Source organism: Salvelinus alpinus, chromosome 4 (assembly GCF_045679555.1).
Source record: "Salvelinus alpinus chromosome 4, SLU_Salpinus.1, whole genome shotgun sequence".
NCBI classification, from domain to species: domain Eukaryota; kingdom Metazoa; phylum Chordata; class Actinopteri; order Salmoniformes; family Salmonidae; genus Salvelinus; species Salvelinus alpinus.
In genome coordinates, this window is record NC_092089.1 from 39,176,373 (window position 1) to 39,192,158 (window position 15,786).

The following is a 15,786-nucleotide window of genomic DNA, read 5'->3' on the forward strand; positions in this document are numbered from 1 at the left end:
GTCAGGCTGATTGAGGTAGTATGTACATGTAGATATGGTTAAAGTGACTATGCATATATGATGAACAGAGAGTAGCAGTAGCGTAAAAGAGGCGTTGGCGGGTGGCGGGACACAATGCAGATAGCCCGGTTAGCCAATGTGCGGGAGCACTGGTTGGTCAGCACAATTGAGGTAGTATGTACATGAATGTATAGTTAAAGTGACTATGCATATATTATAAACAGAGAGTAGCAGCAGCGTAAAAAGAGGGGTTGGGGAGGGTTAGGGGGGGCACACAATGCAAATAGTCCGGGTAGCCATCTAATTACCTGTTCAGGAGTCTTATGGCTTGGGGTAAAAACTGCTGAGAAGCCTTTTTGTCCTAGACTTGGCACTCCGGTACCGCTTGCCATGCAGTTGTAGAGAGAACAGTCTATGACTGGGGTGGCTGGGGTTTTTGACAATTTTTAGGGTCTTCCTCTGACACCGCCTGGTGTAGAGGTCCTGGGTGGCAGGCAGCTTAGCCCCAGTGATGTACTGGGCCGTACGCACTACCCTCTGTAGTGCCTTGCGGTCAGAGGCAGAGCAATTGCCGTACCAGGCAGTGATGCAACCAGTCAGGATGCTCTCAATGTTGCAGCTGTAGAACCTTTTGAGGATCTCAGGACCCATGCCAAATCTTTTTAGTTTCCTGAAGGGGAATAGGCTTTGTCGTGCCCTCTTCACGACTGTCTTGGTGTTTGGACCATTCTAGTTTGTTGGTGATGTGGACACCAAGGGACTTGAAGCTCTCAACCTGCTCCACTACAGCCCCGTCAATGAGAATGGGGGCGTGCTCGGTCCTCCTTTTCCTGTAGTCCACAACCATCTCCTTATTCTTGGTTACGTTGAGGGATAGGTTGTTTTTCTAGCACCACCCGGCCAGGTCTCTGACCTCCTCCCTATAGGCTCTCTCTCAAATTCTCTCTTTCTTTCTCTCTCTCGGAGGACCTGAGCCCTAGGACCATACGTCAGGACTACCGGGCATGATGACTCCTTGCTGTCCCCAGTCCACCTGGCCTTGCTGCTATTCCAGTTTCAACTGTTCTGCCTGCGGTTATGGAACCGCCACCTGTCCCAGACCTGCTATTTTCAACTCTTAATGATCGGCTATGAAAAGCCAACTGAAAATTATTCATGATTATTATTTGACCATGCTTGTCACTTATGAATATTTTGAACATCTTGGCATAGTTCTGTTATAATCTCCACCCGGCACAGCCAGAAGAGGACTGGCCACCCCTCATAGCCTGGTTCCTCTCTAGGTTTCTTCCTAGGTTTTGGCCTTTCTAGGGAGTTTTTCCTAGCCACCGTGCTTCTACACCTGCATTGCTTGCTGTTTGGGGTTTTAGGCTGGGTTTCTGTACAGCACTTCGAGATATTAGCTGATGTACGAAGGGCTATATAAAATAAACTTGATTTGATTTGATTTGATTTGTCTCGTTGTTGTCGGTGATCAGCCCTACCACTGTTGTGTCGTCTGCAAACTTAGTGATGGTGCTGGAGTCGTGCCTGGCCATGCAGTCGTGGGTGAACAGGGAGTACAGGAGGGGACTGAGCACGCTCCCCTGTGGAGCTCCAGTGTTGAGGATCAGCGTGGCAGATGTGTTGCTACCTACCCTCACCACCTGGGGGCGGCCCATCAGGAAGTCCAGGATCCAAAGGCAGAGGGAGGTGTTTAGTCCCAGGATCCTTAGCTTAGTGATGAGCTTTGAGGATACTATGGTGTTGAACGCTGAGCTGTAGTCAATGAATAGCATTCTCATGTAGGTGTTCCTTTTGTACAGGTGGGAAAGGGCAGTGTGGAGTGCAGTACAGATAGCATTATCTGTGGATCTGTTTGGGCGGTATGCAAATTGGAGTGAGTCTAGGGTTTCTGGGATAATGGTGTTGATGTGAGCCATTAGCAGCCTTTCAAAGCCCTTCATGGCTACGGACGTGAGTGCTACGGGTCTGTAGTCATTTAGGCAGGTTGCCTTAGTAAAATTGGGCACAAGGATTATGGTGGTCTGCTTGAAACATGTTGGTATTACAGACTCAATCAGGGACATGTTGAAAATGTTAGTGAAGACACCTGCCAGTTGGTCAGCACATACCCGGAGCACACGACCTGGTAATCCCTCTGGCCCCGTAGCCTTGTGTATGTTGACCTGTTGAAAGGTCTTACTCACGTCGGCTACGGAGAGCATGATCACAAAGTCATCCGGAACAGCTGATGCTCTCATGCATGCCTGTGTTGCTTGCCTCGAAGCAAGCATAGTAGTAATTTAGCTCGTCTGGTACTGTTGAATGTTTGAATGGTGCAATTGAATTGTTGAATGGTACAGTTGAATGGTTGAATGGTTGAATGGTGCAGTTGAATGGTTGAATGGTACAGTTGAATGGTTGAATGGTACAGTTGAATGGTTGAATGGTGCAGTTGAATGGTTGAATGGTACAGTTGAATGGTTGAATGGTGCAGTTGAATGGTTGAATGGTACAGTTTAATGGTTGAATGGTGCGGTACGATTTTGATTATTTTCATGCTGAGTGGATGCCGCATACTCACGGCTACTCACTGCCACTTCCAGCAACTACCGTAACTGTAGTAATTTTCACGAGAGGAGATTGTCTTCGTCTACTTTTGTAATGGTGGGCATATTTTACAGTACACACAAACGCCCTGCCTCTGGTTAAGAATGTTAATCGACCATCTGCACCCATGGTCTACCTCTCTACTCCCGGCTACAACCACAATCTCACGGTTAATAGAATTGGACCCGTCCTTGTAATCGTGGAAATGCACACAGCAAAAGTCTAAGTGGATTAATCGCTCCCACCCTCTGAGTGTCATTGTCTTTGTTAGTGCATTCGGTGGCAACTCGTCCGTAACCCACCAGAGGACGAGGACACTGTTTAGAGGAGAGGAGAGGGAGCGGAGAGGAGAGGGAGAGGAGATGGGGAGAAGAGAGGGAGAAGAAGAAGGAGGAGAGGCAAGATGAAGGAGAGGAGAGAGGGAGGAGAGGAGAGAGGAAATAGAAGAGAACAGAGGAGGCAACAGACTCTGCTCTGACAGACAGACAGAAGGCCAACTGCCACAGAGGGCCTCAAAGAACCTCTCCTCAACCAGCCATAAGGCATAACTTCTGCCACGGGCTCCCCACAGCAAAGCCCTCACACAGTACAGTACATTAAAGTACATACACTGGAGCTATAGATGGATACTGTAGGAAACGTTACGTCAATTACTGTATCTACCCAGGGCTTTTATCTTGCAGAGACAGATCCACATGTATCATGGAGTTAACTTGGAACCTTTTAGGAAATAACCCCTATGTTGTTTCATGGTGCTATAAAATGATATGATGACATTTTTGATGGGATATTAAATAGTGTTACATCAGACACACTGATGTTCCTATAAACAACCTCAACACATAACTGCACAGTACTACCATACTATACTGCCTTTTAACCATCAAGAAATATTCTGCTAAATTCACATCTATTACAAAATCCACAAAACTAATGTACTGTAAAATCTATTATTGATAAAACAAACATGTCAAATATGCTTCCATTTGTTGATGAAAAAAACCTACTGTGCAGACCATATGCTAAATTAGCCCTGTGCTAATATTTAGAAACATAATTCATTTTTGCCCCAAAAGTAATTTGTTTTCTACCATGCTACATGGGTTTAATTGAGTCAATATGACCATACTCTATTTAGTTTTTTAAAGACAGCACTATGGAACAATTAATTTAATGAAATCACAAGATATAGAGAGAGAGAGCGATAGACAATGCTTGAAGGAGGGATGAAGAAGAAACTATATACAACTGCTGTGGTGCCTGCATGCATGCCTGCGTGAGAGGCCTTGAACAAATACTGTCTAAATTCACCAAATCTCCCTAGACCGTGTTGTGGAGATGTGCAATAAGAACATTGATTTAGTGTCTGGTGCTGTCTGTGCAGGCTGGGCTTAGCCTCCGAGCCTGGTGCTCCCCTCCAGCCTAGCTTGGACACAACATACTGCACAGGACAGCAGACCTGGGATCAAGTACTATTTTAATTCATTTCAGATACTTTATCAGGGCTTGACTGAGTTTATGTGGCGCAATGGGAACAATGAAATAATCGCACAATTACAAACTCTGCCCATGTAGTTCGCCAGACAGTCTAAAGCAGTGTTTCCAAAACTCGGTCTTGGAGACCCCAAGGGGTGCACATCTAGTTTGTTGCACTAGCACTACACGGCTGATTCAAATAATGACCTCATAATCAAGCTTTGATTATTTGAATCAGCTGTGGAGTGTTAGGGCAAAAAACTGAACATGCACCCCCTGTGGTCCCCAGGACCAAGTTTGGGAAACGCTGGGCTAAATCAAACACTAAAGGTAGGATTCTGAATATTATTTGAACCCAGGTATGATGTACAGTACATTCTGTCCTGGTGCTCCCTTTAGAGACCCAGGGATAAATACTGCTAGAGAGACCTTCTCCATACCTCCCCACCCTAGTCCTCAAATATTGATCTAAATCTGGAGAGAGGAAATAAGGGGGAAAAATAGACAGACAGACAGTCCTCAGTGTATTAGTGAACTCAGAACAAGGGCCATGTCACTGTAATTCTCTGGCCACTGTGGGAAGAACCAAGCCAACCTAGTGGAAAACAGTGGGAAAATAGACTTCCTGTATTTTTCAGAGAGAGAGAGAAAGAGTGAGAGAGAGAGAGAGAGAGAGAGATATCTCGAGGTTGAAGGCCAAGCAAAAGTACAGTCACGCTAGCTTCTGAGGGGAGAAATAAGTTGAGCTACAAGTATGGCTCCTAAAGCCAGAGAAAGTATGACCTCTGTGTTGTTGGTGTATGACTTATCCTGCTGTGTCTCTGTCACTCTGCATTGCCTCAGCAAGGTCATACTGTATCTGCCAGTGATACATTCAAACCACTCATGAAAACAGCCATTCATAATGTTGTGCAGGAGATGAATACTGCTTTACTTCCCCCATTCATGCAAGACCGGTTGTACTAGAACACATGTAAAAGCTGCTGTTAAATGGGTGGGCGGAGCAGATACTCTATCCTTGGTTAATTAGAGTCCGTAACTGTGGGCTGGATGAGGTACTTGAAAAATATCTAGTCAATCATATGACCCTGATGCAGCTGAAAGTTGGAGTTGGTTCACCATGCTGGATCAAAAGTGTGCTCTAAGTGCTTGTATTTAAATCCACCTGCATACTGTCACTAATAAGCTTGAATGTGACCTTCTGTTGTATCTTAGGTGGGTAAAGGAAACATGCCACACACACAAACGCACACACACATACACACACACCCACAATCACACACACACACACACACACACACAGGAACCAAAGGGATTAATAAAATGGCTAAACCTCTGGCTGATGTGTCATCGTTTAACGTTTCAGTCAAAGACTTCTCAGACATCCGGAGGATTACGGTAAACTCACGGCTAGTTCATGCACCATCACGCCACAACAGGAACAACATGACTGATCTATGTGGAGAAGGACTGTGCCTTTGAAACTGCAGGCATGTAATGAGTTAATACACAGGAGGTGAATATCCTAATTCTGTTGTCCTCAGGCCTACAGGGTATTCACTGTATGACATGAATTGGGATAACCTGTACTTCAATGGTTTTAACTTAAAACCATGCAACAAAAAACATGTCAAATGTGTGCATAGAACACACCACTTATCAACATTATCATCAACATCTTCCAATGCTTCATGTACTAAACATAAGAATCCGTTATGACCTGTTTTAATGAATTCCTGTGGATCATCTATGAGTCATTTTGCACCTGTTCTAGAGTTTCTATGGATCATCTGTGTAGGTTTATGCCACTGTACCGAGCAGTATGTTGTGCCAAACTCTTGGTTCACATCGCCCACTCTAGAGGACCCTCTCACACTCTTCTGACGTATCACATTACAAAGCTATCGAGATCTGTTAGTCACTTGCGCCCCCACAAAGATCTCAAGAGTAGGGACTCAGCAGCAGAAAAGTATGTAAAAATATAATGTGAATTGCAATCAGTCATCTCCTTTGTGCTCTGCTTTGTATTCCTTTGTGGCTGATCAGCCCCAGTGAGAGAGAGATGGAGAGACAAAGAAAGAGTGGGAGAGAGGTGGAGCGTGGAGAGGGAGAGAGAGAGAGACAGTGAGAGAGGGATGGAGAGTGAAGAGAGAGAGAGAGAGAGAGGGAGAGAGAGAGGGCGCACAGGGAGACTTGCGACTAGTTGTCTGAAGGATAGTGTGTGAGAGAGAGGAGGTGCTGTCCTGATGTCCCCCATGTTTAATGCTGCCTCTGGGCAAGCAGGGTTCTGTTGAGACAGACTGCTTATTTGGCTGTGCCTAAGATTATCAACACAGTCTTGAATAGTATTATCCAACCAGATTTCTAAGGTCATAAGAGCTCACAGACACAGTTTAATTTCAACCAGTTCAGTTTCATCCACCAGGTTGCCTCAACACAATATCACTAGCCTCAGCCCTCACCTAAACTTAAAAACAACAAACCAAACCTCATCCAGAAACATTACTGCTACACTTAGATAAAGAGCACATTTCCAACTTCATAAAAAAACAGAGATACAATTAAAAAATGACTATAGTAAGTGCCAATTCAGTGCCAAATAAAATAACAGGGTTGACTGTAACAGGGTTGACTGTAACAGCATTGACCATAACAGGGTTGACGATTTAATCTTAAATCAGCCATGAATCTCCTCTTGACAGGGAGAACGGAAGCTGGTTGTGTGCAACAGGGAGTGGCAATTTAATCCAAATTTCATAAAAAAAGGTAGTTGCTAAAACATTTCTAGCCTGCCTATCTATGGGTAACAGGGATGATGTGTTATGCTCAGTTTTCCACCATAAAACACCAGAAAATGGCCAAAAGAGTCAAACAAGCTCACATGGTTTTAGTCTATGATGTGTATATATATATATATTTTTTTAAATCAACTTTTTAAAGGAATAGTTTCACCATATTAAAACAAGAGTTCATTTCACCAAACAGGGTTGAACATAAAATGAGGGACAGACTTAAAGAAATCACTAATCACATGAAATAAATAATCGTCTTCAGAAATGACAATAACTAGGGACTTACAATGATGGTGAAAACTTGGAGATTTTTTTTTGCAATGTTCCTAGAAGAGATTTGTTGCATTTTTCATGTGGTCTGTATTAAAGGGAACTTCATTTAATATAACAGGCGTTTAAAATTCAATATTGGTGCACAATTTCTACTTATAATATCAAAGGGACGCAAAAGTCACTAGTCTCATGGAACGACCCAGAGATGCTTCAGTAAAGGAGTGTGTGGGAGGAGACGTTGAAAATAAATGTGAAAAGCTACAGGCAGTCAGTATTGATATTAGTGCAAGAAAATGTTTTTGTGCATGCAAATGTGACTATTGTCTATCAGAGATTTTAATATGATTTCCATAATCACAATAGTGTCTGAAATCAGTAAACTTACTGAAGGCATCTATCTTTTTGTGTTGTCTTCACAATGTACTGTTTGGCCAAATAAACCATGAGTGGCAGACTGTAAGTGGAATTGTTTAAAATGATACTTATTGATTGAATCGCCATCCACACGTATGCCACTATTTGATAATAAATGTGTTTGTAGACAATAATTGGGGGTTCATTCGTTCAACATAAAAATCCATATTGTCCTTGGCTGAAAGCTATAGCCATAATGAGTGCGCCTCCATCCTCCCACCACTGGGTAGCACTGTAGTTTGTAAGCTGCTGTTTTTTTTAATGGTGAAAGCCTGGGTGGCTCCTCTTTGTTCTTCCCCTGGCAGAGAAAGAACACCCAGCGCCCTGCGTCCCTCACTGTGCCAGTGTACAGGACCTGTCCCTACCTCTGCTCTGTCAGACTGTCGTTAATATTGATTCACTTAATTGGTTGAACTCAGAGTTCCCATCGCCCTGGCCAGCCCAGAAGGCACACTGTCCGTTCTAGAATCCAGCGCCAGGGGATAAAAGCTGCCATGTCCTGCCACGTCCTCCAGAGTTCACGACCCCGAGAATAACCTCACTCATACCACCTTAGAAGCTAAAGACTATGTGCATATCGCTTTGTCTTTTCGTCTTCTCTCTCTGGCACTCTCTCCCTCTTTATCTCACTCGCTTTCTCTTTCACTCTTTCTTTCTCTATGTCATTCTCTCTGGCTCTCTTTCTCTTCAATTCCAGACATTCTACACAGCAGCAAACCAACAAAGTCATCACCAGCACCAGTCAACTCATCAAACAACTCTCTGACATCATCACTGGCTCTACACGGGTTAAAGGGGTTTTTTCATCTATTTTTCCAGACTTTGTATCTAATTAAATACACAGAAGCAGAGACATAAATTAAGATAATTGTCACTAATCTTCGTTCTTCTTTTCTTGTTTTCACAGCAAGATCGTCTTCGCCTGACTAGACTTAAGACAGAACTCTCAGAGTCGGTTCAACGCTATGGAGATCTGCAAAAGGTTCCTTTGCATTGCCTCATGTCTTCTCATCTGTTTAGTGGGGTGTTGTTCTATAGAGAATGGTGACCTTGTGACATGAAAAATAAAGAGCTGATTTGCAACACGGCTGCAATATACAGTATGTTTTACAATATGAACTAAATGCTTCTCTCATGCTCTTGTGCTCGCTCTCTCTTCTTGTGTCTCTTCAGAAAATTGCAGACCGTTCGAGGGCCTTGCTACCCCCGGCACAGACAGAAATGAAGCAGGTGAGTTTGATGCACAGAGTATCAGTCTGTACTGGCCTTTGTTCCATTGTGAAGGTGACAACGCTCATTAGAGACAAAGATAATAAGCTTGGCTCTCCTTGTTTGATTGCCTTCTCATGAGAGGTTCTTTGAAGCTTTGTCTAGTGTCTCCTCTCTTCTCTTCGCTCTTCTCTCAGTTCTCTCCCCTTCTCTTCTCTTCGCTCTTCTCTCAGTTCTCACCCCCTCTATTCTTTTCCCTTTTCTCTGTTTTCCCTCCCGCTCTTCTCTTCCCTCTTTCTGTTTTCCCTCCCTCTCTTCTCTCCACTCCCAGACAATTTATTTGCTATACATCCAAGTCCCTTCAGTACTGCCACTGTTGTTCAACACATTATCTGTATTTTTACGTCAGTTGAAAAGTTCAAAAGGGAGAGACACATTATGGGTTTGAGCTGGGGTATATGTACTTTCTGCAGGACAAAGTTGTCCCGACTACATCAACACAGAATCAGATCTTCCCATCCCTTCAGGGGAGGAGGTGGTATGATAAGAGATCTGTGATGGGAGGATCCTGCTTTTTTCACTGAGGAAGAGAGGCAGAAGAGAGAGAAAGATATATATATATATAGAGAGAGAGATCAGACAAGGAGACAACAGATTGTTTGGTATTGAATATGAGCCACAGACAGTCTAGCCTGGAAGAACTAGATAAAAATAACTGTAGGCTAAAAAAACAGACGAGATGAACTCTGATACCGTGTGACAATTCCATCCACTTTTTTTACGCTTTCATTGGAAACCATCACTTTCAGACTACTGAGATGGAAAAATGATAATCCAATCTATATTCAATCAGACATCACAGAAATAGACGGACTCACTCACATACAGTGGAAAATCATGACAATTAGTATGTCTATATTATGATTTATACATATAGTCATGGGCTATACCATATAAAAGCTGTCTTGAAGTCAGATAACAGGTATCATTTTGATACACCAGAAAGCATTGTGTCTGGAGACCTCTCTCTCTCTCTCTCTCTTCTGTGTAACCCGTCATTCTTTCCCCAAATCTAAGGAGTATTTTGTCTCCCGTGGAGACATCTAGTACAAATGATTACATGAGATATATAGCCTTCTCAGAACACCTTTGGGGACAGGAGAGGAGACAACTAAAACAACAATACACCAAAGTAATTTGTTGTAAGTCAGAGATGAATGAACAGTGAATCATTTTGAAGGTGTCACATTTCTATGAGTTCTAAGAGGGACTGAGCTGATTTTTTTTTTACCTCTTCACAATACAATTAAATCATGATTTAATTTATTCATACATCACACCGGCAATAACAACACTGAAAACTGCACTGATCCTTATCAAAAGCACTCAATAAAGCTAATGAGAAACTCAGACATCCTTTATGATGCACTGTGTAGTGTTACTGTGTTGTATGTGACACTGTGTCACTGTACAATGTAACTTGCTGGCATCCAGTTACCTGTAAGTTACTGTAAAAAAAAGTACAGCATATTACTGTAAATTCAGAATAAATGTTTAACAGTACATTACTGTAAAGTACATACAGTACCTCTTTTACAGTAACTTACATGTAACTCTCTGCCAGTAAGTTACCGTAAAAACAACCAGATATTTTTTACAGTAATGTCTCATTTAGCTGTGCATGCTGGTAGCTAGGCTTTCATTGCCTGATCTTCATTTAACCTTTTATACTTCCTCATGGTTTCACTGTAATGTCCTGGAATAATATCAGTACGATCATGTCAAGTAGAGCGCCTCCTGAAAATCAATGCAAATAGCTGTAACTTATGTTGATGTTATTGAAACATATTTCACATTATCCCTAACTTTCCCTGAAAGAGTTCTTGTTTGAAATCATACTGAGCTCAAATGACCCGCTGGAGAATACACAAACTCAGGTATCAAGGTTCTCCTTACACACCCCTGAACCCTACAGCACCAGGACACCAGAGGCTTATGTATTAAGGCTTATTTTCTGCTGAATCAATTTCATCAAGGTCTTTTCATTATGCTGGCTCAAGAGGAAAACGTCTCAGACTCCAGATATAAGGACAGGTTACGTAACAGTGATTATCTTCAGTGAAGAAAGAAACTTCAATGACCGTGAAAGTTATTCCTTTTTTCATAAATGTGAATAAGGAAGATTTCTTCACAAATCACTACATTTCTGCAGTTTTAGGGAAAAGCAGTTGGTCTGTAATTTAGTATAGACCGGCCGAGAGACCTATACCTCGGATGTCAGTAACACTACTGTAGCAGATAGTGCATATTCACTGACAACAAAAAGCAAGAACAGGACAGAAGGCAGAGCAGATAGGCTGTGTGGTTCACATTGAGTGGGCAGACCAAAGACACAGGCCCCTGTGTCTAGCCCCTCCCTCCTCTGTACTGAAGAAGCTACCCACAGTAAGAGAGGAACGACAGGATGATTGGATACACTGTGGGCAGGAAAAACAAAAGCCACCTCAGGGTTTTATCAATGTCATAAATATGCAATTAGGGGTCAAAATTAGCAGATCAATGTGGGCCTCTTTCAGTGACCGACTCCCACGTTTCCATTGAGTGTGCTGAAAGGAGAGCGAGCTCAGTAAACTGTCTGCACAGAGAAGAAAGGGGTCCTAGTCCTTTTTGATTGAACTTGGGTAAACAGTGTGAAGAGGGGGTGGCAGCTGTCTAGAGTGATATATTTAAAGTGTGAAACATTCTAGTTGTGTTGAGGTGAAATTGTATTCCGGGAGTACAGGATGTTTTCCCCCCAGTTGCTCTCCGGTTGGCTCAGGTACTGTGAGGTTAGCCCTGTGCTGTGAATCACACTGACTGCCTAGACCTATAGTGGAGTCAGGGAGAAAGAGGTGCAGGACAGAAGCAATATACATTGGTATTCTCAAAACAAATCTAATTGTAATGTTCTCTTGTTTACGTGTGTTTGTGTGTGCGTGTGCGTGTGCGCGTGCGCGTGTGCACGTGTGTGTGAGCACAGAGTCCCCAGACTCCGTTTGCAGAGCTGTGTGAGGAGGAGGGTCCCCTGTTTGGCGGTGCAGCAGGGAGCTCCGAGGGGGATGGACAGGAGAAAGCGTTCCTCTCAGAGATCAGTGAGGAAGACGTGGAGGCCCTTCGCCAGAGAGAAGAGGCCCTGCTGCAGATTGAGGTATTGAGCTCAGACATCCATGTGCTCTACCTTAGTTTACAACACCCTGCCTTAACGTCTCAGCGTTCCTGAGGAGAAACGGGCAAAAACCTTCTACTTTCCAATGGCACTGTTGCTTTCAAATGAATGGTTTGCTATCTAAAGTATGCAGTGTTCAAGGTGAGAGTTGATGTAATCTATTTGCCAGTAGTAAGGGCAGTAATCCATCTATCCAGCATCAGCTTTGAGCTGGTAGCCGTGTCTTTAGTTGAGTTGTTTTGAAAATTGCAACACTTTCCAGCCAAAGTGCCCAGAGTATCCGTAGATTGCACGGAGAGAGAGAGAAACACTCAGAAATAACTAACTAAAAAACAAACAAACATTCTGATAAAGCTTGTCGTTTACAAAGTGGCCAGAGAGTGCATTGCCCCGGCGCTATTGTCTTCAGAGAGGTCAATAAAAACACTCTACTTTAGTAAATAGACACTCAGCCAATCCCAGACTCCACCTCCCATCTGGGCAACCTATTAGTATTATGTCTCAGTACTGAAGCCGTTTTCACCATCTCTTCTGCATATTAAACGCTACCCAATTACCTAGGCGCCTTTATAGGCTTGTTTGTTCTCTTACCTAAGTGTGGATGGAATCACAATGTTCAAACAGACTTCCTTTCACGGCTCATTTTGAAATACAAAGCATCACATCAGGTAACTCCAGGGTGACGTCCCAAATGGCACCCTATTCCATATTTAATGCACAACAAACCCATAGGACTCTGGTCAAAAGTAGCACACTATATAGGGAATAGGGTAGCATTTGGGATGCAGTACAGGTCTGACTCCACCCAAACAGCTGTTTCTCTCTCTTCCGCCGGTGTCTGAGACAGATGTGAAACCAGATAGATGTGAACTCTAAACGACAGGATCACTCCGCTGTGGGTGATTTTAAATGGGTCTGATTTCAAAGAGGTTTCAGATATTTGTTGTCATCATCAGCATCTCCTGATGTTAGGTTTATCCTATGGGTCCCTCGGCGTATTTGGTGTACTCTTTGGAGAAGAAAAAGAAACCCTGTAATTGCTTTAATCAGCTTGATGAAGTGTTGTGATAACATATGGACATCATTCAAGAAAGGAGACCAGAATCTCACACTGCATGCTTTAGAAATGACACCCATTCCAGCTTTGAAGGGAGTTTACAATCCACTGCAATGTGTGAAAAGACTTGAAGACTAATAACAATATTTTGGGGGGAGTTGTATGTACGGTATCTGTAGTCAGAGTCAGACCTTTCAGAAGTTTTAACATCAATGTTCAGAATCACCTCATCTAGCCACATCGCATGAGCTTTTGTCAAACAAGAATGGAAAAGTAGCAGCATCAATCTGTCCTCATTGAGTGGTACAAAAGCACCAAACTTCTGAATGAGCCTCAGACACCACTTACAGCTTAATTTGTGTGGAGCGGTCTGAGATGGAGGTAGTCATGATGATTGGTTGTTCAGAAAGGCACTGAGATGGATGGAGTCATTTGATTGGTAGTTCAGACAGGGTTGTCTGGCCTCTGCTTTAGTCATACCCACACAGATACATGTCAGTAGTGACTTCCCTGGCAGGTGCTGAGGGGCCTGATGGTGTACCTCGGTGAGCCTAATAATATCTGACAATGTGCTTTTCCCTGTCTATAACCCCCACCCCCCATCTCTCCAAAGCCCCCCTCCTCTCTCTCTCCTCTTTCATTCTCTCCTCTTTCATTCTCTCCTCTTCCACTCTCTCTCCTCTCTCTCCATCCATCTCCCTGAGGACCTTAAGATCAGTTTCTATCTGCTGTTATCCAAGGAAAACGATATCAGCACTTCCCTCTGAGAAAAGAACGCGTTGATCTGTTGCCTGGGGTAGTTTGCCATCCCTCTGTGTGTGTGTGTGTGTGTGTGTGTGTGTGTGTGTGTGTGTGTGTGTGTGTGTGTGTGTGTGTGTGTGTGTGTGTGTGTGTGTGTGTGTGTGTGTGTGTGTGTGTGTGTGTGTGTGTGTGTGTGTGTGCTGCGCGTGCACTCAGGCAAGGCGTTCTCGCTGTGAATGGAAGATAAAGAGTGCAGCAGTTTTCAAACAGGGACCGATGGGGAACATGGGAGGTTACAGTGGTTCTCTCCTACTGACGGTCCGCTACCTACACTAAGGATACTCTGCTGTTCATATTACACACCAACACTGGGATCAGTCAGGAGGAGTTTGACACCATAGAAAAATAATAAACATATTGGATGTACCCATGTGTAGCACATGGGGATGTGTGAAACTTACTCCTCAGCCTGAAGTGTCCCCACTTGCGCCAGTGAATAGCTAGCTTTTTGCGTGGCGCAAACTGGTAAGACTCTCTAGGAGGGCGGTGACGTGTGCTAGCAAGGCAGAGGTCCTGGGTTCGAGCCTCGGTGTGAGCTGAATCAGGAAGAAGTGGTGCCCACTAAGCAAGCAGTGTGACGTCAGATTACTGTGGTCTGAGAGGCTTTAACACTGTTATAGTCATTCTATGTATAACATTCCTCTGGGATGGGTAATTCAATTCAGGCCTATCGTCCTTGACTACCATGATATTATTGTAAATGCTCAAAGAGAGAGAGACAGAAGATAGACTATAAGGTAGTATTAGGCTCAGGTGGCGGAGGATTATTCTGCCTCTGTACCATCTATACTGTCAGCTCCCAGCTGCCCCTCACACACACCGTGATTGTCGGCACCGAAGATCATTTCATCAAAATGAATTCATAAAACAGCTCAGGGCAAAGCAGAGGACAGCTTTCAAGGGGAATCTGAATACAACACCTGGCCCTGTGAAGAGGTAAAAAAACGGCAAAGCGTGTCTCTCCTACCAATGCATCCACAGGACAGTGAATCTATGCAATCTGTTACAGCAAAAATATTGTAATCAGACACGTTACCAGCAAAAATATTGTAATCAGATTACAGACAGTTTTGAAATACTAGATGATTACATATTGGATTTCTTTTAAATTCAGAAAGGATGACATCTTTCTGTTTTCTCAATGACATTCAATTCAGCATTGAAAAAAGGCACAAGTTAAAGTTTGTTCCACATGAGCGAATCAGACCACAAGTAGTCAGACAGCACTATGATGACACACCAAATGTGTCTGATGGATATTTTTGTCTTCTTCTAATGTAACAGAAAATAATCAGATTACATTACTGAGTTTGGATAATCCATAAATTACATTACTGATTACAATTTTGGACGGGTAATCTCACCATAAAAGGCTATGCATATGAAATGCACATGTCCCTAAAATTGACCGTATTGTGGAGGAATTACATAAACAGGAAAAGTGTGAAGAAATCACAATGACATACTGTATCCTCCTCATCATGGAGACTCACAAACACAATAAATCCTCTGGCTGCCCTTCGGTTCATGTGATGTGCATCTCTTTAGTGTGTGTTCTGGGGTTTTAGGTCTTTGGACCGCTGCAGGAAAGGCAACATTTGATTTTACATTCTAAACCGTTTATTCAGCAAGGGCCAAAAAGAGACATCACACACTCCAGCCCTTTGAAAGAAAATGTCATAGTTTTTCCCTCTTCTTTTCACCAGTAAGCGTGCACGTAAATCTGCTTAACCGTTTTTCTGCTGTGGCAGTGACACTGTGTCCTGTTGCCCGATGCCTTTGGGCTGGGGTGGGAGATCTGGAGAGAATCTCCTATCAGTGCTTAACACATTTATCAGAAAGAGAGGGAGAGAAAGAGGAGTGGGGGAGGGAAGGAAAGAGGAAAGAGGGACAAAGGGAGGGTGGGGAGAGAGAGAAAGAGAGAGAGAGGTCTGTTGGTTTCACACTTTCACCCTCCCAGCTTTCTA

The 15,786-nt window shown here is 43.4% G+C and overlaps 1 protein-coding gene across 7 annotated transcripts in view; it reads left to right on the top strand.

The window, feature by feature from the left end:
* LOC139573493 (t-SNARE domain-containing protein 1-like) overlaps positions 1–15,786 on the top strand; it is a 171,572-nt gene that overhangs the window by 89,049 nt on the left and 66,737 nt on the right. For 6 of the 7 annotated variants that reach the window (XM_071396994.1, XM_071396995.1, XM_071397000.1 and 3 more), the window contains 4 exons: positions 8,245–8,344; positions 8,455–8,529; positions 8,721–8,777; positions 11,776–11,943. In XM_071396994.1, coding sequence (XP_071253095.1) covers positions 8,245–8,344; positions 8,455–8,529; positions 8,721–8,777; positions 11,776–11,943 — 400 coding nt within the window. The remainder of the gene's footprint in view (positions 1–8,244; positions 8,345–8,454; positions 8,530–8,720; positions 8,778–11,775; positions 11,944–15,786) is intronic. The other variant, XM_071396996.1, reaches the window with a different exon arrangement.